General features: G+C 41.9%; 1 protein-coding gene and 1 long non-coding RNA gene across 2 annotated transcripts; one reads left to right on the top strand and one right to left on the bottom strand.

The window, feature by feature from the left end:
* Positions 1 to 9,841: 9,841 nt before the first annotated feature.
* Positions 9,842 to 24,841, top strand: CD164 (CD164 molecule). Its single transcript, XM_081857483.1, has 6 exons — positions 9,842 to 10,300; positions 15,323 to 15,409; positions 17,328 to 17,402; positions 20,366 to 20,419; positions 21,723 to 21,830; positions 22,107 to 24,841. The coding sequence occupies exons 1-6, from the start codon at positions 10,192 to 10,194 to the stop codon at positions 22,268 to 22,270; spliced, it is 597 nt and encodes a 198-aa protein (XP_081713609.1). The 5' UTR covers positions 9,842 to 10,191; the 3' UTR covers positions 22,271 to 24,841.
* LOC309339362 lies at positions 24,803 to 25,948 on the bottom strand. The gene is made up of 2 exons (XR_014155239.1): positions 25,839 to 25,948; positions 24,803 to 25,550 (listed from the first exon to the last, which is right to left on the bottom strand). It is a non-coding gene; the product is annotated as an uncharacterized lncRNA (long non-coding RNA).
* Between the last annotated feature and the right edge of the window lie 117 nt (positions 25,949 to 26,065).

The raw sequence follows: 26,065 nt of genomic DNA, 5'->3' as shown, positions 1-26,065 counted from the left end.
GAGATGAAAAACAGCTGTTACAGTGGGCCTATGATGTTTGGGATTATGAGGACTTCAAGCCTGTTGCACTTTATGAAGCAATTACACAGGATTTCCTCACTAAATACATGAGAAACAAGCAGGTAGGTTATTGGTTTTCCAAAGGAAATAGCTCTGTGAAAAATATTGTACCTTCAAAATGTGTCTTCAGCTAGAGCGTTTCACTGCTGGTCACCATATTTTAGATTGGCTGTGATCCTGTGTGACTCCATTATTTATTTATTTTTGCCTTATAGTCTCAGTTCAAACAATCCTTTGGAGGATTAGAAATGTTCTGTGGACTTGCACATGCATGCACCTCATCAACATTTTAAAAAATTTAAATTCACTAACCCTAGTTGCTGTCATATCTAAATCAGGTGGACTTTGCTAAGCACTATTTTCCAAATCATAGTTTGCTAACTCACTTCAAGTCATGGTTTGGAGGTTAGTACTAACCATAATTTGCCTGATTCAGACATCACAGCAAACTGGTAAGAAGAAATCGGGAAATAGAAGGGGGAATTGGCATAGAAAATGGAGAGTGCCAGTCTGCCACACATTCCTCATCCTCCAAATCATGGTTTGGTGTGTTGTAATGTGATATCTGAACCAGGTCATATGGTATATGACTTTGCTTGCTTACAATACAGTCAACTCTCAACTTATGCAGGGGTTATGTTCCGGGGAAAGTGCATGAAGCCAAAACAGCATGTAGTCAAAACATACTCTCCCTGCATCTCCGAACACTCTTTCCTGGGTACCCTATGTTACCACTTTGATGTCCCTGGAAGAAAGATAAAACGATTGATTCGTGGGTCATAACTGGCTACAGCAAGAAAATGCTGTGTCCTTCAACATGAGGGCTCTTTGCTAACAAAATTCTCATTCCAATTTTTGGAAGAAAACAACATGGTGTTGGAGCTTGTGGAGAAGGCCCACAAGGCCCCATCCTATGGATGGCAGACTAGCTCCTTGAAAGCCAGTTTGCTCATGGATGAAACTTCTCCCTGTCTCCTCACACAAGTTGCACAGCCACAGGGGAGTTTTGGGTATGTTCTATGTATTGGAGCTGTATCTTCCTGGCAGCAGACGACAGAACCATGAGACAGGTGTAAAATACTCAAGCAAGAGTTTTATTTACAACCTTACAAACACAAAGCGTGTGGGTATTCTCTTTTGCAGGCAAATTCAAACTGCAACTTCTCTTCCTTTTGTATTCATCACCAGCTGTACCTAATCAGCCTAGGAAACCACACCCAGAGCACACAGAAACAGTTCTTAAAGTTATAATCATCTTTTTCTGTTTCTTTGCAGAATGACTCCTAACACTATGCTTCCTTAGTTTAAGCCCAAAAGGACTTGCCACTAGCCTAAGAAAAGAATGTGCACCCTAAAACACATAGAAACTTCCTCATTGACCCGGAGCTTAGCTGATGACAGGATTTCTCAGAAGTAGGAAATTGGAAAATGGCAGCTTGAGAGATGCATAACACATTGGGAGGCTTCTTGCTTATGGGATTCAACCTTTTACTTTCTGAAGCATGACTAATGTTCAAAAGAGAATCTTTATCCAATTAGTCACTGTGTTCTATTTTGACAACTGGTTTTGCCTTTTTTTCTTTATCTTTTTTGGCAGCATGTGTTTGTGTACTTTGAAATATCTATTCAGGCAGAGCCTAAAGGAAAATTGCTATTTGAGGTAAGTGGCTGAAGAAAAATCAGACCTTGGCATTGGATCTAGTGCATAGTATTTTAAAAAGACTCAACATTCAACTCCAAGGAACTGCAACTCATTCAAATGAAGCATATATGCATGTGTTAATGTAGTTAATGTATAGTTAATGTAAAAAGTTAATGTAAAAATGTTACAGGCACAATTCTGTATTCTGGATCCAATGCCCAAGGGGCTATAGGGTTCAATGGAAGCTCTGCTATACCAGCGGATTGTGGAATAAATGACCACCATTGAAGTACACTGAGAGCTGGACCATAAAGAAGGCTGGTCGCCAAAGAATTGATGCTTTTGAATTATGGTGCTGGAGGAGACTCTTGAGAGTCCCATGGACTGCAAGAAGATCAAACCTCTCCATTCTTAAGAAAATCAGCCCTGAGTGCTCACTGGAAGGACAGATCCTGAAGCTGAGACTCCAATACTCTGGCTACCTCATGAGAAGAGAAGACTCCCTGGAAAAGTCCCTGATGTTGGGAAAGATGAAGGGCGCAAGGAGAAGGGGACAGCAGAGGACGAGATGGTTGGACAGTGTTCTCGAAGCTACAAACATGAGTCTGACCAAACTGTGGGAGGCAGTGGAAGACAGGAGTGCCTGGCGTGCTCTGGTCCATGGGGTCACGAAGAGTCGGACACAACTAAATGACTAAACAACAACAACAAAGTGGAACATTTAGCCACTGGAGCTCTGCTGCCAGAAAATATTGGTCAGCAGAACAGTCACATCCGGGCAGAGTCATGGGTACAGTGGAGCACAGTTGTGCCATTTCCTGGATATTATTATACTCCACTGCTATCGTACAACATAGCACCAGCCCCATACCTAGTGTAAGGAACTTCTCTCCCATTAGAGTTTAGGATTGCATCTCAAATGTATTAATTCTTTCTGAATGTCCAATGTGTTTTTGTGTTATTCCGATCAATGATTGCTAAAAGAGTGAGTCAAGAAAATGTGGAGGTGTAATGCATAGCAGGGGCAGAGGCAAGTAGCATCCTAGCAGGCGTTCATATTCCCATTGCAAACTATAGGTACAGATATAATTGAGGAGAAGGAGATGGCTGTACAGTTAATGCTTTCTGTTGCTGAGCATGAACCAAAATGAGCTGGATGGATGGGATAGCTGCTCAAAATGGTTATAATAAGCACAGCCTTATGATGCTGCGCTGCTGAACGTTTGTATTCATTTTAACCCTGGAATGGTTAGTAGATAATCAACAGAATAATCAATTAAAAATATTTTGATATACTGAAAATATCCCTTCATTAGTTGAAAATATATTTTATCTTTCCTCCCCCCTCCCTCCTTATTTTTATACAATAGCAACTTGACAAGTACCATCTTATAAGAGGCATTCCCTCTTTGGAAAATTGTCCAAAGTTGTGGGGGAGGTCTCTATTGACATGACAAAGGGCCTTCTCTGGGACTGAGCTTGTAGAAACTTAACACATGCTTTCTATCTCCACTGTGCAGCTCTATTCTGATATCTGCCCTAGGACATGTAAAAACTTCCAGTATTTGTGTTCAGGGGAGAAAAAGAAGTCTATGTCTGGGCTTCCACTCACTTACCGTGATTCTATCTTTCACCGACTTGTAAAAAATGGGTGGATACAAGGAGGAGGTGGGTATTGAAACCTGTTTATACAATAAAGACACAATGCAACTTTCCTGTCTTACTTGACATGTATAATTGCATTTGCACTCATCAGAGTGCTTTGAGATGATACAAGTATTGATACCAATCTTCCCAATCCCGTGGCTCTCCATGTGTCATTGGGACTACATCCTCCTTCATCCTTAACTATTGGCCATGGGGACTGGGGTGATGGGAGATGTCACAACACCTGGAGGGTAACAAGTTGAGGAAGACTGATTTATGCATTCTCATTACAAGATAAAAAGCCTTTCTCTCCCCGCCCCCCTTAGCCCTCTCTCTCAAAGGCTTGCAAACAAATCACTCTGGCAATTTGTTGCAAGTATGAGCAGGGATCCATAAATGGAGGGCTCCTACCAGTGTGGGCTTCCCCATTCACTTGGACTGAGCCAGTTGCTTTGTAAACCCACTCCTTTGTATGCACAGTTTTGGTCCTTCCACTGAAGATAATGGAGCCAGTGTGCATAAGAGGATTTGACTAAGTGTGAAAAACAACGGCCAGGCATTGATTACCTGTCATGCTGCTATTTCTCAGCCAAAAACCCAACTATTTGACAATATTTTAAGAGAAATTAGGGAATTAAGTGGGAAGAGAAGATCATCATATTGCGGGTGTTGTGCAGATTTCATTGTATGGGAGCCTTTGGGGCAGATAGAACCAAACCTAAAAATAGTGTCAATTCAACACAAACTTGCATGAGTGTAGAGATCTCTGCTGAAAGCAGTCATTAATCATACTGTTTGCCACTCCTATCAGATAGTGTCATGAAATTATATTTAATAAGGTGAAATTTGGAAGTTTCACGCTCTTTTTCTAATACAGAAAAGGTAATTTCATAACCTTAGTTTTTCTCAATTAATATACAGACATAAGGGGAGGAAGAGGGACTGGAGGCGAGTCAATTTATGGACCTTTTTTTGAAGGTAGGAGCATGTTCTTCAAATGTCCTGGTGATAACAACTAGGAGGCATAATCTATGCTGAATATATTGTCTGAATACAAAATGTACAAGCGTAATAGACAATGGGATTCAATTAAGCACAAAATGCATGTTTTTCAAATACCTGCTGGAAATTAGTTAAACTGACTGAGTGATTTTCTGCATGAGGTTTAAAGTGGCTTTTGCTTCCATCAGATGTGTAGTGCAGATGCAAAAACTACATTAACAAGAATGTCAGCTTGCATTACAAGTGCTCACTTTCTCTTCCTCACAATGATCAGATGTTTGCGTGCAGAAGATACTCAAAGGCAGCTTAAGGCTCATGTGTAAAAAGGCCTGTTGTATCTTGATTGCTGGCAATTTATCATTTTGGCAACCATATGCCTGAAAAATCCAAACTAGAATGAGTGTGAGGAAATGAATAGTTGCAAATTTAAGTGAACTTGTAGATATGCTGCTGAACAGAGTGAAACTTAATCCTGGAGAAAGTGTTTAGCAAAAGACTGAATAATATTTTTTTTATGGTCAATGCAGAAATGCTGTTAAAAGTGGCACATTCTTTCTCTGAGGGCATGTTGTGATTTTTCTTGCCCCACTCTACAACACTGGTTGCCACTGGGTGTGGAATCAGATAAACTTGCAACATAATAGAATAAGGCTTGGTACGTATTATGGGGATGCGGGAAGAAACCTAACATGGATATTGGTTGGGACAGGTTATGCACACTATGCAGCTCTAACTTTTACACCTAAAAAGTTCATAACTATTTCAGGTTGTTCAGCTGATAGCTTAGTGTGCACTGGGGCAAATGGGTGAGGAAGATGGAAGATGTGAATGAGTAGAAAGAACACTGCCACCATTTATAAACTGTTTCCTAGATGAAAGTTTTGCAGTTCTCCATGACAAGAGAGGTGTTCTGGGAATGGCCAACAAAGGACGCCACAGCAATGCATCTCAGTTCTACATCACACTACAGCCAGCACCCTACTTGAATGAGAAATATGTGGCTTTTGGGTATGTTTAAGAGCTCTGCAGTATATCTCAAGAGCAATGTTGGAGTTAAAATATGGAGGAGGCAGTACTGCTTAATTGGCTAGATGCAGTATCTATATTGGTACAGCATGACAGCAGTGACTAGACTTGAAAATAATTGGAATAGCTTCCTAGTACTTACCTAGCTTTCCCCCTCTACTTTAGACAGCTGATCGAGGGCTCAGAAGTTCTCCGGGAACTGGAAGCAGTGGAAACATTCAACGAGAGGCCAGTTGTAGAATGTAAAATTGTTAACTGTGGAGTATTTCAGCCATAGCCATGGATGTTAGATATATTTTGTTTTACTGTAATGCATGACAGTGTTGTTTTCTGAACATAGGATTTACTTCTGTTAATTTTTTTGAGGGGTTTAAATATAAAAGCATTTTTTCCACTTTGAAAAAAAAAAAGAAAAACATGTGTCCTTTTCCATGCCAAATAGTTTCATTGCCAAAACAGCCTTATACTTGAGACTACAGGATCTTGGGAACCTAAGTGACCACTATGCAGAGAGCTCTCTTAAGTGCACCCAGGGAGCTACATGTGTGCATCAAGACTCCAGTCTTGTTTTCTTTAAGCAGCAGCCTCCCAGTTCTGGACCATACACTGCTTGTGAAACTCTTCTCAAAAGCTAAGAGCTATGATTCCTAGTACCCTCAACAAACTACAGTTCCCAGGATTCACTGGGGTAAGCCATGCATTTAAAAAAAATGTATTTTTGGGGGGGGAGTAACAATTTATTGGCCAATCAGAAGGTCAGCAAATTCTGTTTAGCTTTTCCACCTTAAATTTATAGGTTTCATTTCCCCTTACAATTCAGTGTTCTGGGCTGAACGTTTGACCATCCTTGTCAGAACAACTTAAAACAAAACAAAAAATACTTTTGTAACCAAAAACAACACAAAACTGGTGAAACAGTTCCATTCCGTTATAGGCTGCTTGCCTAGTGAGCAACATAATGCTGCAAATTTTGAATGCAACTCGGATCCTTCCAGAGTGTGATTGTAGCTCAGGCGGTCTGTTGCCATTCTTAATGTTTGTTTCTTATTCCCCACCCCACCCCCTTTTTTTGCCTTATTTAAATTAAACCCTTCGGAAAAACACAGGACAATAGTAATTATTCAACTGAAATAGTAAAACTGGGTGAATTGTGACATCTGACCTGTGATATGGCTAATGAATGAGGGAGCCACTATGTATAAAGGTGAACATAGATTAAAGAAAGAATCTGCAGTGGTTAGTCCTATGATCTGTTATAGCTGACAAAAGAAACTGCTCACCATGTTTGCTGAAGGCTAACTGCCTGATTTATAGCCCAGTTAAGAGTACGGGTTTTATGCATTCTGTGGCAAAACACTTGATCAGGTTGGTCTCGTGATATCATTTGATAAAACAGAGGTCAAGATAACAGAGAGACTGAGAAACCATACTAAATGAGTGAGATATAAGGGAGTGTAGAATACTGAAAGAATAAATTGAGATTCTGAAAACAGTGATTTCTACAGACTGCGCTGCCCAGAAAAATTATGCCAGCACACAGCAGCTTAGGCTCACCATATCTGAAGGGCACTTCATATCCGGGGGGGGGGGGGTAGCACTATCACTGCTCAGTAACGTATTTAACTCATGGTGGGTGGATAGCTATCAAGCTATGAGATATGACACTGAGTCAGACCATTGGTCTATTTTGCTAGGTATTGTCTACCTGGGAGGCAGGCTTTTTTTCTCAGCTCAGCAAGCACTGAGGACAAGCCAGGGACCATACCGGGAAACTTTATGGAAAATGTGTTCTCTCCCACTGACATTTTCCCAGTCAAAATTCACCTCCCAAGCTGTTTTCTCTCTGTGTCTTTTCCCTCATAAGGAAGCAAGCAACTGGGCCAGGAAAAATAGCTCAGTGGGAACGGAGCAGGCCTGCCTAATGGCCCTGCTGGTTTTGTACTCATGACTGCAGGTTCCTGTGACTGCTTTTCTTTTAAAATAAAATGCCAGGACAAAATTGCATACTACTCTGCATCCTGCACAGTTTGGCTAAATTTATAATGGATGCTTTAGTTGAGATTCCTGCATTGCAGGGGGTTGGACTAGATGACCCTCTGGGCCCCTTACAATTCTACAATTCTAATATACTAATGCATGACTTTTCCACTTGTTGACTGCATTATATAGACAGACATACTTCGCTTGAGATTTGGAAGTCTTCTTCACCCAGCTTCTTATACTGAGGGGATCCAGCTAGTGTTTACTGTTATTGTTTCTGAAAGTAATTAACTACACTACAGTTTAATCTTGGTAACTTCAATTGATCATTTATTCTATCATGATCTCTATTTGGGATGATCTTAAACCCGCACTTATAACAATTATGTATACCCCATCCTGTTTCTTTAAGGCACAAGAAAGTTTAAATACAGTCAGAAGAGACATCAATTGCACTCTGTTTCTCATTTGTATTTCACTGACAATTTTGGGAGCCAGAGTGTCTTAGCTGGCTCATCTACAGACTTTGAAAGAGGTTGAAAAGGCACTTTATTTTTTTACTCCAGTTGACATTTTAAGGGAGTTTTTGATGCTAAAGCTGTGTAGCTATCAGAAAGATTCATAAAATATTCTCCTAGGAAGTGACAGTGTGTCCTTTTATTCAGTAAATGGACATCCCTAAGAAAAATGGTTAAACAGTAATTGGTACTGTCTTTCTTCAGTCAGCTGAAATGAAACAGATGCATACTTAATAAGAGGCTCACTGCATATATTTTTCTGGTGCAAGCTATAATGTTCTTGGCGATTCTCCTCTTGCTTTGGCTGTGCATCCTGTGTTTGTAATGGGGATCCATTTAACAAAGAATGACAAGAATCCTCTCTCATTTTCCAGTGTTTTATCACAACAGTTCTGTGGGTGAAGGCTGCATTAAATGCAGCCTTGAAGGAACAGGAGGTACAAGTGCAGCATGCTTCTTGTCACTTCACATCTCCATGTTGTCTGACAATTTTATTTATCTGGACATTTAGAACCTTCCTTTCTGTGAGAAAATCAAGTAGGTTCATTGCACAAGACCTAATAAGTTATTTCACAATCTGAATTTTCCAGTATGTGACTGAATCCCACCTGAAAATAGTGAGTATAGAAGCACCCCAAATTTCATACTTGCACCTTGCAAAAGATTAGTAGTAGTGAGCTGTGCACAATATGTTTACTTCTCTGCTATTACTGATACTCTCATTGAGGAATGTCAGTATTCCTGGAACACTATTTGCAAGCTGCTCCATCTAAAAAGAATAATCAGCCAGGAAAGTGGTGCTGTAACTGGAATCGACATTCTTTCTATCATCTTACAATTTTAAGTGCATACACCGCCTTTCCGTACACCGTTGTCCCTGGCCTTGTACAGTGGTACCTCGGGTTAAGTACTTAATTCATTCTGGAGGTCCATACTTAAACTGAAACTGTTCTTAACCTGAAGCACCACTTTAGCTAATGGGGCCTCCTGCTGCTGCCGCATGATTTCTGTTCTCATCCTGAAACAAAGTTTTTAACCTGAAGCACTATTTATGGGTTAGCGGAGTATGTAACCTGAAGCGTATGTAACCTGAGGTACCACTGTATCTGGATTGAAGTTTTGCTTCAGTCACACAGAGTTCATTTAAGATGTTTTGCTGCCCTAAGCAGATGAACTGCATGGTCCAATTGGTGTGACCAGGGCTTCCTGGTAATGTCGCACAGGAACCTGGCCATCATGTGTGGCCGCCAGGAGCAGCCCAAGCCTTGTGCCTTGATATCCTCTGCATATAAGCATTGCAGTACTGTATTACAAAGCATGCACCTACATGCAACACTGGAACATCAGAGAAACTGCTTGGTTTCTTAGTCTGCCCAGTCAGCTCTCCTGTTAAAGATTGACTTCAAGTCCTCTGGCAGTCATTATCCCTCACCCTTGGTTGTTAGTCTGTTTTTAACGAGATATTTTACATTGTTGTGACGCGCCCTGGGACCTTGCAGCGAAGGGCAAGTAACCCAATATAAAAATAATTTTAGGCTCAGGACTTAATGCATTGTCTTCAACGTCTCTGCTTTTAGGTGATATTGTGCAGCTCGCCTGTATTTGGTGGGCAGCGGGGCTTCCGCTCATTCTACTGAGTGGAGTTTAGGCCCTGCCATCACTACTGCCCGTCTGGTTTTTGCGGCTTGCTAAACGCAAAGCGTATTTCTGACGCTGCCCAAGGTCAAGAACTACCAGTTAATAATTTCACATTGAGATTTAATCGCTTTTCTCCTATCACAAAGCTATTTTAAGTGATCCCAACTCCAAAGATCAATATTGATCTTTTAACGACACCCGCGTCTACAAAGCAACCCATGATCTAATTTTCGCACGAATTGAGACATCAAGTGACAAGCGAGCGGACGTCGAAGCAGCCACGCCCGCTCCGTCGGGATCTTTCCACGCCATTCGAGGTTTCGGTCACGTGACGAGGAAGCGGCTCTTTCCCTCGAAGGCCGTTCCATTGCAGCAGGCGGGGGGGGGTGTGCGCTTCTTGAAGGGGTTTACGCGTCGACGAGACCATCTCTTATTACGCAGGGAGCTGAGAGAGAGAGAGAGAGGGACAGAGCGCGCGCGCGCGCTGGCGCTTGCCTCAACCCACGCGTCAAACGGCTCGCGCGGGCCGCCCAACGGCCGCGTCACATGACTGCAGACTTCGGCCGGCCGGGAAGCGGAGCGGGTTGCGCGAGCTGAGGGCTGAGCCGCTTTTCCCGTCGTTGTTTCTTCTTCCTTTCCTCGTGGGGCTTCCCCTCGCTTACCTCGCCGAGAGACGCCATGAGCTGCTTCAGCCGCCTTCGCTGGGCTGCCCTAGGCTGGGCGCTGCTCCTGCTGGTGGTCGCCTCTTGCCTCACGTCCGCGTTGGCCGCGGCCGAAGAGGAGGAAGGTGAGGAGACGGGGCGGGCGGGCGGGCGGGCGGGCGGCGCAGGGCATCGGGAGCGAAAAGGCTCCTTGCGTCGCTGCGAAGCCTTGAAAGCGAAGCGGGGGGAACACAGGGGGCCCGAAGGCTGCCAGATAGCCGCCCTGGCCTTGACGGAGCGGCGCTGGACGGGGCTCCTAGTGCAGCCCCGAGGGCGGAGGGAATGAAGAGAGGGGGGAGGTGGTCTTGTTACGGGTTGCCAAGGGGCGGAGGCGAGGCGGGGGGGGCAGAGCGCACCTCCGGCACCGACCCCCCCTTTATTCTTTTGAAGGCATGCAGACCCCCCCCCCGCCAACGTGGAATTCCCCTCCCCCTCTCGCTCCCCACGTGGCAAACAGTTGATTTCGGTCCGAAAACGGCCGAGGGGTTGAAATGGTTAAACATGGCCCGCAGCTGCTGAGGGGCGAACATGGCCCCGCGGCGGCTGCAGTTCAGTTCAAGCATCGCGGTTCTTCCGCGTCAGGGGCGACTCTAGCCCCAGTTTATTGGGGCAGGGGCGGCTTCTGCGTCCCCTTCTCTTCCCTCCGAGAGAGGCATCGGCAGGCAGGAAGAATGAATGCGGGGAGGCAGGATTCGCGGCGTTGAGAAGCTCGGGTCGTGGGCAAGGGTCCGCCCACCGCCAGACCTGAGGCTCAGGAGAGTTGCCTTCTCGTCGCTTGTAAGAGAAACGAAACCGTGGGGTGTGGTGGTGGGGATGAAGGCGGCGGAGGGCCACTGGCAGCTGCCCTGCTCGGTCTGGTTTCGGATTGTGTTGCCTCCGTGTTCGCTGCGCTCCGCCTCCCCCTCTGAAAAGTTTACGAACCTTCGAGCCGAGACAATGCAGCAACGTTGCCCTCTCTCTTCGTATATTTATCCTGTAGTGACGCACGATCAGTTATGAGTTAACGCAAGGGATGAAGTGCAAGGATTTATTGTTCAAAAGCCCTAATTCTTTACAGCGTAGGAGCTATTTTGAGAGAGGTTGCAAGCGTCTAATCGGCAATCTGACCTCTATTTTCAGGGAGATAACACAAGTATTTATTTGTTTTCCTCCTTGCCTTTATATCATCATGGTTGTTACGATGGCACCATCAACTTTCATGGCACTGGGCAGTATATAAGAGGTTTTGTCTAAATTAACAGGATGAAAGCTATAAACAGAAAAAAGTACTTTGGTTCTCTTATTTTAAAGCTGTGTTCATTTGTTTGTCTTTGCAACTGCACAACTGATGGAGGCAAGTAAGTTGGGAGAAGGCCTTGAGGGAAAAGATTTCCACCCTCCAAGGATTCCCCTGCTGATGTGTTTTAACAGCTGCTTCTAGATTTCTTTTAATCAACTGCATTAAAGGTTTTCAACCTAATATACCATAAAATTCCAAACTAAAGTAAAGAGAAAAATGAAAGAATGTATCAAACAGAAAGAAACTAAAGACAAAATTAAAGTAAGATAATCTTCATAAAACACAAAATTATAATCTATGTAGCCCTTGGTCACCATTTTATCTTAACCTTCACACATTCTCCCACCTCCCACCCTGAGAAAAGCCATTCTGACCTGCCTCATAGAGGCCCTATCCTCTCTGTCAGCTCCCTGTACAGGATGAGTCTAGATTTTTTCTCCCCCAAAATAAATTACCTCACTGGAGTTTTCTGAATTGTTGACATTCACCTCTGCTCACTTATTCACACATTACATAGCATGCAAGCCCATCTTTTAAAACCTATTGAAAACGGTTTGACTAGAATGGACCTGAAGGACATAGAGCTGAGTTGGCTGAACTGATGCTAGATATCTTGTGCATACTTCTAACAGATAAACCCACATTATTATCTATCAAATTTGTATACTGCCCTTCATCAGAAGGTCATGGGGGGTTCACAACATAAAAATACAAAATGAGAACACAAAATACATAATAAAAACAAACCAATAACTCCCTCCCACAAACACATTTCAAATTCTGTAGAATGTTTATCAGTTGAAAGTGGTTGGTGGTGGTGCTAGTATCATTCAGCCTGTTTTGATTTAACTAAATGAGAAAATAAAGTGGAAATGGAGGAATGAAATAGTTTTATTTACTAATATCGACTTAGAACTCTTAATTTGGGCATTCAAAGGAGTTATTCCTACGAATTTCATCTTAAACTACTAATTGCTTATTTTGAGTTAGATAACATTTTAGGATACTTCATCTTTGGCATGTTAGCTTGCAGGTTCACTCTGGAGGCCCTTCTTTGAGGAATATTTCACACATCATTGTTCTTCTGTATAATTAATGCACATAATTAACTCGTTTATAAATATGTATTTAATGCAGTATGCTACTAAAGTACAGCTTTTCAAAGGTGTGGCTTCTGATATTATAGTGTATTTTGCACTGTTTATGCTCTCCTCATAAAACTAGAGTGGAAAACTTCAAATAGTTGATTATATGCAGGACTCTACGAGCTCCTTCCTTGCCCACTAGCAATAGTTTTCAGAAGAGGGGAAAGGTCATACTTTAATTCTCAAAGCAGATATCTCGTTGCAGTAGTTTACATATTGCTTGGCACTGGTGGGGCTTCAATTGGAGTATGAAATTAAAACTAGAATTGTTTCCAAAACATGGCACACAAACTCATTTCAGTATATGTGCTTAATGGAATTAAAGCAAAGCTGGCCAAGCCTATTGCTAGGAAATAGGAGGGAAGATTTGTAAGACATAGCTACCAGGGCAGTCAGCATTGACCAGGGCTCCTTCCTGTGCCTAAACACAGTGACTGAAACCTATTTGTAGCTATGTGCAAAGGCCTGAAGGCAGTTTGTGTTATTATTTCATTTATGAATTGCTTTCCCTAAAAATCTCAAAAGAGGAAAGCAATTTCAGGTCTGGTACAAATGCAGAGTGTAGTATTTTAGGCACTGATAAGCTAAAATAATTGGTCTAATACAGCATTCATAACAATCTTTGGAATTTAGGACTTACCATCACTGTCATTGTGAAAGGTCTATAATATAGCATCTCGGAACTGCTCCTTTTGTCAAAGGACACTTGCAAGCAAGAGGTAGTGAGGCCAGAAGTAGCCGCCATTTAGGGGGGCCACTAGGGGGCGCATCGGAAGATGGCTGACAATAACATCTCTCCGACCCACACGAGGTAATTTGGAGGCTATGATGGGAGTAATTAGCCTCCCTACCCCCCCCCCCAGGATGGTGGGGGGGACTGCCCTTGCCTGCTGTGCCCTATACCACCCCCGAATTTGTGGGGATGGGGGCACTAGGCACAAAGCCCTCCTGTGGGATTCTGGCACTCCTGGACGCCGTCCCTGATCCGCGTCACTAGCTGCAAGAACTTCAAAAGAAACAATTTGGATGAAGGAATGCACATATCTCAAGGAAGGAGGGGGAGTAAAGACTGCTAACAGAAGAGATCTCTGATAAAACAAGACAAGAATAAAACATGAGAAGATACGCCAAGATACGGTATGGCAAATGACTGATGGGGGAGGGGAAAAAACTTTCCTTTCTTTCCTTATGTGATTAAACAAGAATTCCCCCCCTCACGAGTCAGAATTGTCGTTTAAAGGACTTAAGCTGTGGATTTAAGGCTGTGTGGAGATAAACTTTCGAACCAAAGCATGTTTTAAGAAGAGCGTGGAATGTATAAGAGCTTTGGAATGACGCAGTTAAAAATGCCGTCGCCATATTGGGAAGTTCTGTCGGAGGACTTAAGTCTGAGAGGAGAAATAGAAATATTTTTTTTTTGTGGGTGAAACTCCTCAGTGGGACTTAAGAGCGATAGTTTTGCGAGATTAATGATGGAAAGAGCGCCGTTATCTATGAAGGTGATGATATATGGAAACCATCTCGATTTGAGGATTGGAAGAACGGAAAATTCACACAGGATTATTATTGGTGTTTATCGGCTTAAGGAGACTTATCAGAAGAGATCATAAAGAAAAAAGAAAATATGAACAAGATGTGATGTGGAAACAGCAAGATAAGACTGGATAGAATTATGAACTCTGTTTGGACTGATTTGGATTGATTTGGACATTAACGCAGTAGCAAGAAGATGATCAGAATCCGCCTTCGGATCTTGAAATATGGGTCCTCCCAACAAAATTTAAAATTCAGCTTTGTAATTCGGAATTTATGTGATGTGATTTAATTTGATTTGATTGGCCGGTTAATAAAAATTATTTTTTTAAAAAAAGTAGCCTCCATTTATTGGTGCTGTTGCAGACCACCACCACCAACACATAGGAGCCAAAAAGCTAGCCTTCTGGTTTTCTATAAAGTTAGGTCATCCTCAAATAATTATTCAATAAACAATCATTTTCTATGGCATGCAGCTCTAATTGTGAATCACGTTGCCCTACAGATGTTGCCAGTGTACACCTCCTATCAATCTGACCATTTGCCATGCAAGCTGGGGCTGATGGGAGATAATGTCTGGAGGGTCCCACCCACCCTGACTTACTGCTACATTCAAAATCAGACTCATGGTTTGTCTCCCTTAGACAAACCATAAGCAGTAAGCCAAGAACAAACATTAGTTACAGTTTGTATTAATGATGGACATTACAGACTTGGTAAGCTAAAATACAGTAAATTAAACAAACAAAAAATGTAGGAAGCATATTGCTAAAAACATTAAGACAAGTAACAAACATTTGTTTACACAAATAAGAAGGAGCCATGGAGGTAATTGGGCTGTTCAGCAATGAAGAAATGGTAAAGGAAGACAGGAAGTTTACATAAAAACTGAATGAATATTTTGTGTTGTCCACACTGCAAAACTAACTCAACTAGAAGTAACCAGAAATGAATGTCTAGGGTCCTTTCTCCTTGGTTACAGGTGTTAATTTTTCATTTGAAAATAAAAAACAATTACTTTATAGTGCTTTTGTTTATTCACATTTAGCGCACTTCTGTACCTCAGGGGTGCCATAGAATGTTCATAATTTGTAGTGACCTTTTGAAATTGTGATCTATCAACTGTTTAAAAATGCATTCTTCCTTTTTAGCTGGCTGTGAAAAACATACCAACTGTAGTTCCTGCATTAGCAGTACTGACAAGTCTGAAATAAACTGCACCTGGATTTTCTGCAACGGTAAATGGAATTATTTTGCATTGTAATACCTAAGAGTAGTTCAGTATGTTTGCTTTTTTTGGCTTAATAGTGGTTGGCCCTTACTGAGGTGTGAAACCTGGACTTATCATTTTTGAGCCAAACTGCATGCTAATAAGCCCACCCTCTGTTGACACTGCTACACTCAGAGGCTGTCTTCAGTTGAGGAAAAAGATGCATATCTGTGTAGTTTGTCCTTTGGGCTGTAAGCTAGGGTTCAGGCTTTTTATTTGGGGAAGGGAGATTTTCTGATCAAGCAACACTATCACTATGGGGCAGAGTACACAGTGGAGTAAAAAACTGCAACCAGAGAAAGCCATGGGTGTTGAAAAAATGAGGTGGGGAAAAGTAGGAGGGTTTGAGGCTGAAATATCAGGGAGTTGAGGAGGCACAGGGCTGCTGGGTCTTGAAACTTGAACCTGGCAGCTGCTGTTTGTTTAAAGTTGAATGGAAGGTTTTGTCAATTGGGGCTTTTCCTACTGCTGCCCTACAGCACCTTATAACCCTAAGGCATGGGTCGGCAAACTAGGGGCCGGATCCAGCCCAATTGCCTACTGGATCTGGCTCACGGACAGTCTGGGAATCGGCGTGGGAATTCTTATTGTTTGGGCTGCGCCATTCCCCCCCCCAACACACACATCACAGCGGCACCTCCTCCCTCCCTCCTCCTGGTCTTCTCCTGCCTAGAGGAAGGGGGCTGGGCTTTGTTGAGCCGCTGTTGGCTGAGCACCATTTTAAGCAGCCCCTCTCCGGAGCCAGCCCTTTCACACCACTTATTGTCTCTCTGCTGCTGCCAGTTTCTGCCGCTTGCAGGGCACAGGTAAGCAGCCACAAGGGCTCGTCCGGTGCTGTGGAGAGGGGAGGGGAGAATCGGGGGGGATTTCCCCCCCCCCAAAAAAAATATAGTCCAGCCCCCCACAAGGTCTGAGGGACAGTGGACCAGCTCCCTGCGAAAAAAGTTTGCTGACCCCTGCCCTAAGGGGTCAATGAGGACCAAGAAGCAGGAGCATGATAAATTTCTTTTGACTTTTACATACTGACCAGCTCATTTCTCAGCTTCTGGTTTTTCTTTGGTGTGGGTATACTCTGCTTGGTGAAATACAGTCAAATCTCGGTTCCCAAACGGCTCTGTTTGCAAATGTTTTGGCTCCCGAATGCTGAAAACCCGGAAGTAAATACTCTGGTTTTCGAACATTTTTCGGAACCTGAACATCCAACAATGCTTCCACTTGAGTGCAGGAAGCTATTGCAACCAATCAGAAGCTGTGCCTCTGTTGCTGAACGTTTCAGAAGCTGAACAGGCTTCCGGAACAAATTACGTTCGACAACTGAGGTTTGACTAGTAGGTCCACCTCTTGCCGGCCTGTGAAAATCTAAGGTCTTGAAACATTTGGTTACTTATAGGCCCTGTTATATATATGTATAGGGTTGTGTGTAAGTAAACAGGGTTTCCCCCAAGTTTTCCAAGTAGCAGTGCACTAACTTTACACCGTAGCTTACGAAAATAAGTTCCACTGTGTATACAGATTTTACCTACATGTGTATTTTTAGTGAAACCAGTGCCCTTATGTATAGAATTTTTGACCAGGCGCAGAATTGTATTGTGGAGCTTTTCAGAGATTAAGAGACAAACATAATCTTTGTGACGCTTCTTAATTTTCCAGAGTTCTGGAACTCTCAGTATATTGGTTAGTTAACTGCTCTGTGCTAAAATAACACCTCTGCTAAATGTTAATGTAACGAGCACCACAAGTGAAGCTAATTTAGCAGCTGTATAGCTTTTCTAGGACAATGAAGATAAATGTTTCTAATGAAAACTTGTAGCCAAAGTATTGCATTGAATGTTTCACTCTTGGAAAACTAAACTGAGAATTCTTCCTCAATATTCTTTTTCTGTAAGATTCTTTGTCCTACTGTACAAATGCAACGGAAAGTGATAACTGTACGTCTACTTCTAGAAATGGAACTTGTTCAGGTAAATATTTACTACTACACTTGTGATGTAAAACCAATTCGTTGTTTAGGATCCATGCAGTTGGGAATGTTAAAGTCTCCAAAGCTGGGGTTGTCAGTGCAGCACTTGCAGGCGCACATACATCCAATGAAACCTTCATTGACTTCCACAGCATCCCCATTTCCTCTTCTATTGGGTATATTACCCCTTCTCCACCATAATTAGATTTCAAAATTTTGTCTTAATAGAAAGCTTTTCTCAAGCCTCATTATTGTGGGAATATATGTGGATGATCATCCTGGAGAATGTTGCTGGGGAGGGAAATTAAAGCCTTTCCTCTCTAGCTGCACATTCCAGGAAGATCCGTTTCCCCACTCCTAAATTAGGTGGGGCGGGGATGGAAGCTAAAACACCTTTTTCAAGCTGTATTGCTGGTAGAACATACGTGTGTGGGACTCACTGCTCCATAAATGTTGATGATCCCTGACCCAAGGCCACAGGAGAGGTTATTATTGCTGCTGCACAGATCTGCCACACCTAGGACAATGGAAGAAGTTAGGTAAAAGGCCCAGTGGAAGAGCAGGGTAGGAGGTGTAGAGGTTTTTAAACATGGGTTTCTTGGATGTAATCTGGCAAATTACCTTTTATTTAATTATTCCCCCACCAGTATTGAATAATTAGAACTTGAACGGATAGCAGAAGCTATTTTCTGTCCCTACGGTAAAACAGTTGGGGAGGTGTAATTTCACTTAGGTTGTATGGGAATATCTTCAGACAGGAGTAACTATTGCATGCCACCAACAATATTGAGCAGTTCTTGTCTATTGCAAGAACTGGACAGCTGTCAAAACAGTGAGTGCTGTAGTAGTTCACCCTTTCTCTTTCATTCCACTACAAGTAGATTCTCATGGATAACATGGCTATCTACTGCTTCAGGTAGTGGTGAGTGTGCAATAGCGAATTGATGTCATATGTCTATCCAAATAGGAGGCGTTTGGAAACATTGGATCCTGCGTTTTATTGAGTCATACCATTGATCTATCTAGCTCAGGATTGTTCACTGACTGGCTGTGACTCTTAGGGTTTCAGAAAGGATTCTTTTACAGCTTTAACTGAAGGTGCTAGGGATTCAAAAGGGACCTTTTGCATGCAAAGCATGTGCTATTACTGTACCACAGGTGAGGACCTTTTAACTGAGCCACGATGAAAGTGAATAATTGCATCACTTTAGGTATAGGCTTGGTGCTTTCTTTGTTTTTTAGGATGGGCTGTATCTGAGGGATATTAATTTGCTAGTGAAACATCTATTTTTAAATATTTGCCCCACCATAGTAGGATGCCACGTGTAGCTAGAGCCGCTGTTTTTAAGACCAGTGGGCACACTTTAAATATTGAGAGAATTCTTTGGTTGACAAGGCACAGTCATTGTTTCTTCCCAGCGTCCCGCTTCATGTTTACCAGGGGAAGTCAGTGATGTTCTGCTGGTCCTGATCATGGAGATACAGTAGTTTAAGACACAAAACCCTTTGCCCACTTGATGCCATTCATAAACCAAAGCTTAGGTTGTAGTAAGGCCCATTATACACAAAGAGACTTAATTGTGAAGTAGACATGTATATTATTGTACTGTTAGTGTGAATTCTTAATGAGTGCCTGGCCATCAGAAGATACGCCTTAAAACCCCTTTGCAGTTTTTTCACATTTTGCATTTGCAACATGGGAAGGTAATTGTTTAACATCCACCTGCATATATAAAAAAATTGTCCAGTAGCACCTTAGAGACCAACCAAGTTTGTTCTTGGTATAAGCTTTCGTGTGCATGCAAACTTGGTTGGTCTCTAAGGTGCTACTGGACAATATAGAAAGGTAGACAGACAGACAGACAGACAGACAGTGTCAGACCAACACGGCTACCTACCTGAATCCACCTGCATGTGATTGTGCAGTAGTATGTGCAGAAAATAATTTATGGGTGGGTACCTAATCTCAGAAGAATTCACCACAGTAAAATGTAAGCTGAAGGGTGAAAGTCAACGTTTGGGGCCAGTCAGTGGCGTAGCGTGGGGGGTGCCAGGGGTGCCGGCCGCACCGGGCGCAACTTGGGCAGGGGCGCACTCGCACTAGCAGCTCTCTGCCCCTACTAAAATCCACTGGTTAGGGAGCCCGCGCTCGCTCGGCTTGGCGAGGAGGTCGCAGAAGGGGGAGAGCAAAGCCTTCTGCCGCTGGCAAAAAAAGGAGAGGAAGCCGGGCGGGCGGGCGGGCTGGCTGGCTCGCGGGGGTCTGGCTGCGCCTGCTGCTGCCGTTGCCGCTGCTGCTGGGCTTTGACAGCTTGGCGAAGCGGAGGGAGAGGTAATTGCGTCTCTCTTTCCACTGGCCGCCTGGGTAGTGAGCCGAGCGGAGCAGGGAGTCTGGCGAGGGGGCGGGAAGAGACTTTCCCCCCTTTTTCCCACCTCGCCTGGTCAAAAAGGAGAGCGGAGTCTCCTCAGGGTGCCCTCAGGCAGGGCAGGGCAAGGCAAGCAGAGCGAGGAGGAGAGAGAGGGGAAGGGGGGGGGAGCAGCCAGGAAACGACGCGGTGTGGAGGGGGAATCAATTAAGGAGAGAAGCCTCGCTGCTGCTGCTGCTTGGGAGAGTAAATTACTGTACTTGCCTTGCCCCGGGTTAGGGGGCGCAAATTATTTGCCTTGCCCCGGGTTGGGGGGCGCAAATTACTTGCCTTGCCCCGGGTGCTGATAACCCACGCTACGCCGCTGGGGCCAGTTACAATTGTAATTGTATGATCTGTTCTCCATCACAGCCTCAGATGTATCTTGGGAGCAGAGGTGGCTATTGATAATATTAGTACCTCTTATAGCATAATCCACATCTCCTTGGAATTAAGAGCTATTGAATTCAATGGAGCTTATTCACATGTAAATGGGGTTAAGATTGTAGCCTCAGTGTTTAAATATTCTGTTTTCTGCTTCATACTTTTGTGTGTTTTTTAGCTCCTCCTAAGCCTACCACAGTTGCACCTACCACAGCCAACACTTCTACCCCAGGTAACAAACTTTTGTGCATTAATAAGTAAACAAGTATAAAGGTTTCACCTGTAATAAGGTTTCCAGGATTACTCTGTGAAAATCAGAAATGAGAGCTCATGTTTTTATCCAGTTTCTTGAAATGGCTTAATCACTATAAAGGACAGGCAAGTAGTAGTAGTAGTATATTATTTATACTCTGCCCATCTCTTTCCCCAGCCACTTTGGGCATCTTCCAACACAATATTAAAATACAGTAATGCATCAAACATTAAAAGCGTCCTTAAACAGGGCTGCCTTTAGATGTCTAAAAGTCTGGTAGTTGTTCTCTTTGACATCTGGTGGGAGGGCGGGTGCCACTACCGAGAAGACCCTCTGCTTGGTTCCCTGTAACTTGGCTTCTCACAGTGAGGGAACCGCCCAAAGGCCCTCGGCACTGGACCTCAGTGTCTGGGTAGAACGATGGGGGTGGAGATGCTCCTTCAGATACCAGTACTATGAGTTGCAGGCCAGAATACTGATAATTTCCTGTCCTTTACTGAATTGTCTTTGATCACTAAGGTAGATGATACAATTTATTGATGGGAGAAAAACCTGTCTTGAGAATTCATGTTAGTGAAGAGCATGTAGTAGAATTAGCCAAGAAAAAATTTGAATGTACAGGGGAGTGACTACATGTACACTTCCTCTACATGCATACTTCCATGTTTCTTTCATTCTCTTCTGGAATGTCAAGAATCAACATTATTGTATATATGGCAGGCGGTTCCTGGGATCTGTGCTTAAATGATTTCTACTTGTCTGGTTTTGTTAATTCTCCACTTTGTTGGGGACGTAGCTTCTTACATAACCTCAGAAATGTTTTCCCTAATGTGTTTAATTTTTGATTCTTGAATAGATAGAAATTTCTTTGATTCTTGTATAGATTTCAGATACCGTATTTTTTGCACCATAACACTCACATTTTTCCTCCTAGAAAGTAAGGGGAAATGTCTGTGCGTGTTATGGAGGGAATGCCTATGGGTGGCATGCCTACGGATTTTCCTCCTCTAAAAACTACATGCGTGTTATGGTCGGGTGCGTGTTATAGAGCGAAAAATACGGTAATCTCATAATTTGGGGAAAAAATTGCCTTCAAAATGGAGGAAATGACTTTTTAAAACTACTACCAATTTTTCTATCCATGCATAAATATTTTTCATTTATAATTATTACTGTGAAATGCATCTATCAGTGCATTTGTTCTGCAATCATTTGCTCAACTTGTAAGATTAAAATAGTTATTTAAAGCTGGTTCCAAGATGTGGTATTTTCTTTGAAACAGGTCCTACACATAACGCAACTGCACCAGCCAAACCTACTTCTGCCAGACCTACTGCTTCTAATAGTACAATAGTTACACCTGCTGCTAGCAACACAACTTCTACACCAGGTAATATTTGATTTATAGCAAGATTAAAATCAGTCATGTCACAGAGACATTAGCATCTCTCTCGCATGCACATACATATAGCTCTCAATCATGTGCACTCTTGTTTAAAAATAATAATCCAAAATATTATTATTTTTGGTGGGGGGGATCCAAGTGGTAGGAATCCAAGACATTAGGGCCACCAACCTGGTGCTCGGTAGTGATCCATGCATTAAAGAGTAGCTTTCTAAATTTGCACAGCCTATCACTAGTAACTCTACTTCTTTCATTTGACAGGCTCAGCTTCTCCCCAACCAACTTCCAAACCATCTCCACACAAATCCACCTTTGATGCTGCCAGTTTCATTGGTGGTATCGTCCTAGTGCTGGGACTGCAAGCAGTAATATTCTTTCTCTACAAATTTTGCAAGTCCAAAGAACAAAACTATCATACTCTCTAGAATACGTTGCTTTTAAGTGGACTTTACAAAGTCAACATTTGTGGCTAGCTGCACCAAAATATCTTTATTCCTTATAGAAGACAGCAATTCAAAATACTCTTATTCTTCAAGACTTTTTTTAAAAAAGAAAATGTTTCTGCAACATGCTTGGAAGAAGGTTGTATGAATCATGTTTTGCTCTGCAAGAATACTTGCAATATTGTGCATGAATCCTCATTGGCTGTCTGAAATTTCTTTAGTGGCTGCTGCTGTGAAACCGTTTCTTTTATCTGACATGCCAAATGTAGACTTTAATTGTAACTGTATTCATTGGCAGCAGTGTTCTTGATAGATAACTTTATGATTGCAATTGATAAGTTAGCCTTAAATGCAGTGCCCCCTACATTATTATTATAATTATTATTATTACTATTAAAATGTGAATTTCTGGTGACTTGGCATAAAACACTATGTGTGTGAAAACTGGCTTTTTATAGTGTACTGCTAGGAGATTGGGGCAAATTTCTAGAACTATGTTTTTTTCCTTAAGGATTATGGAAGCCCATATTTTTCTATACTTGGTGTCAGAAGGATAATTGTTTTCTAATGTAAGTGTAAGCAGCCATAGGAAGAATGATAGTCAAAGAATGCTAGTTCCTTGGTGCATAAGGAAGAAAGACCAGTGCCTTAATGAGTAGGCTGCAAACTGAAACGTTTGTGCCATTTTATTTATTTGAGGTACAGTGAATGTCATTCCACTTGCAGCAATTTCATTCTAGTAGACGCATGAACTTGGGCATTATTTATATATACTTGTCTTTATATAAGTTTTTGTGAAGACAGATGTGGAAAGAAAACAGTGTAAGCAATCTCCATATACTGTTCCTAAAGCCATGTGTCTCTAGCCTTCAAAACACTTGCCTTGGAAAGTTCTATTGACATGCTTTACATTTCAGAGCAGTAGTTTCAGTAGACACCTTTTGTGATTGCAATTCGTGGATATTACAAACCTACCATAATTCTGTATGGATTTGAGAGAATATTTGCTCTTATATCAATGCAGTTTCCTTCCTTAGTTTCATAAAACACAGATAGTCATGGTGGAAGTAGGCAGCCCGAGCACTTGGAGCTATGTAAGTTTTTGATAATTGTCAAAATAGACTGCTAATCCTTGTTTTGCAGGTTATATGGCAAGCATAGTTTAAATGCTAGAAATGCAACGTTAAGTGATGCTTTTGGATTAGCTCTATTGCTTGCTTGATTTTAAGCTGCTGATGATAAGTCTGGGTTTATGGCTTATTGCAAAATTTTACTGCATTTTAATTGCTCAACTTCTCTAACCCTTGTAGCTAATAGTATTCACTTCAATAATGTTGCATAGAAAGTCTATTCATAATAATACTTAGCAAACAGTACTGTAACTTTCAGGCAACTGCACTCCTAAAAGACAATCAGCTCAGGTGTATGAAATGGTAAATTGATCAGCCAATTTTCAGCAAGCAACACATCTGTAGTAGGTGGTATTTAATGGCCTTAAGCTATATAGTCCATTGTTTAACATAATTCCCCATCTCTTTTAGCTTCATAAATTTAGATAAAATATCTGAATATATTCTAAACTTTAAGCATAAATAAATGCACTTCTAAACAGTGACAGTTTAAAAAAAGCCTCTTTGCACTCTAAAGCTGTAATAAGCTTATGCTTAGTGGTGAGATTTAGAAATTATTTCTAGTTAGTGTTGCTTCCTTACTGGCTCTTGAATGGCTACGTCTTGTAAACTTGTAGCAGAAGATTTCAAGACTAACAGTGCAACTTGCAGTTCCAGAATTGAAATTTGAGCCAATTTTATTACTGAGCCAAGAGTAAGTGCTGTTTAAAACACCACTAAACAGTCATGTATTCTGTGCTGATGTTAACATTATGAATCTTTCAAGTGCCTTAAATTTTATTACTGTCAGCTACATGTCTGTTGAAGGAATGTGGGGAGAGGAATTTTAGTCACTAGTCTTGCCCTATTGCCAGCAATTGTTCTTTTCCAATGACTTTAGGAAATTCAGGTCTCACTGCTACTCTTCAGGAAGTCTGCATTTTCTACTTGGTTGGGGTATAGATGTGTACCAGGTCTTTAAGACATTTCTAATATCTTCATGCAGTGGCATATTTGATTTTCTAGACCCAAGCTTTATCACTAACTTACCAAACCTTGGCTAAGACTGTGAGGGTGAGCCCTCTTATCTTCTATAGCTAGATCAGTGACAGTTGTTATTTTTCTGGTAGTGACATTAACCTGACTACGTACAAATTAGGTAAACTAATAGATTTTCACAGCTTCTGTCTGCTTTTTGGAGTATATGCATAGGGTTTTGGGTTTTTTTAACCACCCCTGTCTGTGAAATAGATTTTTAAGGCAGTGAATTGTGACTTCCAAGCTCTTAATACAAAATTTCCCTAAAATTTAACACCTGCAAGTATGTTGCATCTAGAATGGAATGTTATAGACATTACTGTACTGCATATGTGTGTTGTCTTCATTGGAAGAAAAGGCAAACTACTTAATCACAAAACCAAAATAAATCATTTATTAAACTGTTTCTGTTCGTCTGTCCATCTTTTCTCCTCCCAAAAAAAATCCAGCTTGTTCTGGGCCATAAAAAGCAATGTGTGTTGTACATGGCCTCTCCATTTGCCAAAGTAAATTTCAAGTGGTGAGGATTGTTGGGTGATCCAGCAGATCTCTCATTTAAAGCTCTTTGTCAAAGACAAAAATAAAATGGGAAATATACAGGTGTAGCTTTATAAAATTATTTCATAGTATGACAAAACACAAATCAGCTACATAATTGCTTTGCAGAATTTAGTCAAAGTCATGCAAATGCACCATGGCCAGCCAGATAAGCTTGTTGCCATAAACACATAATATTGTGACAGTGCATTCCTTATATATTTGTTTGAATAAAGGCTTTCAGTTGCCTGTGCTGAATCTGCTGCTAGCTTCATCCAGTTAATAACCTCACGTCGTCAGATTTTTGGCAGTAGAGAATCTGGTGGGAAAGTGGCTTATTAAAAGTTATGGATAACTATAAGCAAACATCCCATTTTTGAGCATGACCAGAGTTCTCAAGCAAGACTGCTTTGTACTTTATCATGGAATCAAACCAGCAGGTAACTCTTCAAAGAAGCAGTAGAAGCTTATTTTTCAGATGTCTTCTGTCCACAAAACTGCACAGGTGACATAGAAGAGTTTTCTGTGAGAGCTGGCAAGAGAACATCTATCACGCTATTTCTCCACCCACAAGGTACCTTTAAATATAAATAAAAACTGTTGTAATTCTCATCTGTTTCACCTTGAATAGTCAAAATTTCATTCATTTGGGGGGGGGTAAGATGGCTTCTCTTAACTGCTGTGGGCCAAAAGTTTATTGTACAGGAGGAATTCCCTGAGAAGCATGAATGAAGAGTTAATCTAATATCACTATTTTATAAAGCAAGTCCTCAATATAGCTTCCTTAACATGTCTACAACCCAATCGTCACTGTCTTGCATTAGAGATTCATACTAATGTTGCTCCCCAAATACTTCACTACTCACCGTTTTGGGCCTCTGAATCTTTTCTGGTTTTATATTGCTGCTACCCACAGAGTCAGCAACCAAAAGCTGATGCCTGAAGTCCTTGGTTAACGTGAATGTTGAAATGCCTGGAACATAATTTTAAATAATGTCATTTAAGTGCTGCCTTTGTGGAACTGTTCTAGAACATACTTTTGTGTGCAAACACTGCTGACACTGTATTCCTTGGTAATACATGCTGTTGACAC

Source organism: Podarcis erhardii (genome assembly GCF_964252035.2).
Source record: "Podarcis erhardii genome assembly, chromosome: 3".
Lineage (NCBI taxonomy): Eukaryota > Metazoa > Chordata > Lepidosauria > Squamata > Lacertidae > Podarcis > Podarcis erhardii.
Note: the sequence above shows the minus strand (reverse complement) of the source record. Positions and strands in the feature narration are given on the sequence as shown.

Coding starts and splice junctions, on each gene's coding strand:
- CD164 (XM_081857483.1), top strand. CDS start 10,192: ATGAGCTGCTTCAGCCGCCTTCGCTGGGCTGCCCTAGGCTGGGCGCTG. Junction 20,420..21,722: donor AGCCAACACTTCTACCCCAG/GTAACAAACTTT, acceptor TCTTTGAAACAG/GTCCTACACATAACGCAACT. Junction 21,831..22,106: donor CAACACAACTTCTACACCAG/GTAATATTTGAT, acceptor TTCATTTGACAG/GCTCAGCTTCTCCCCAACCA.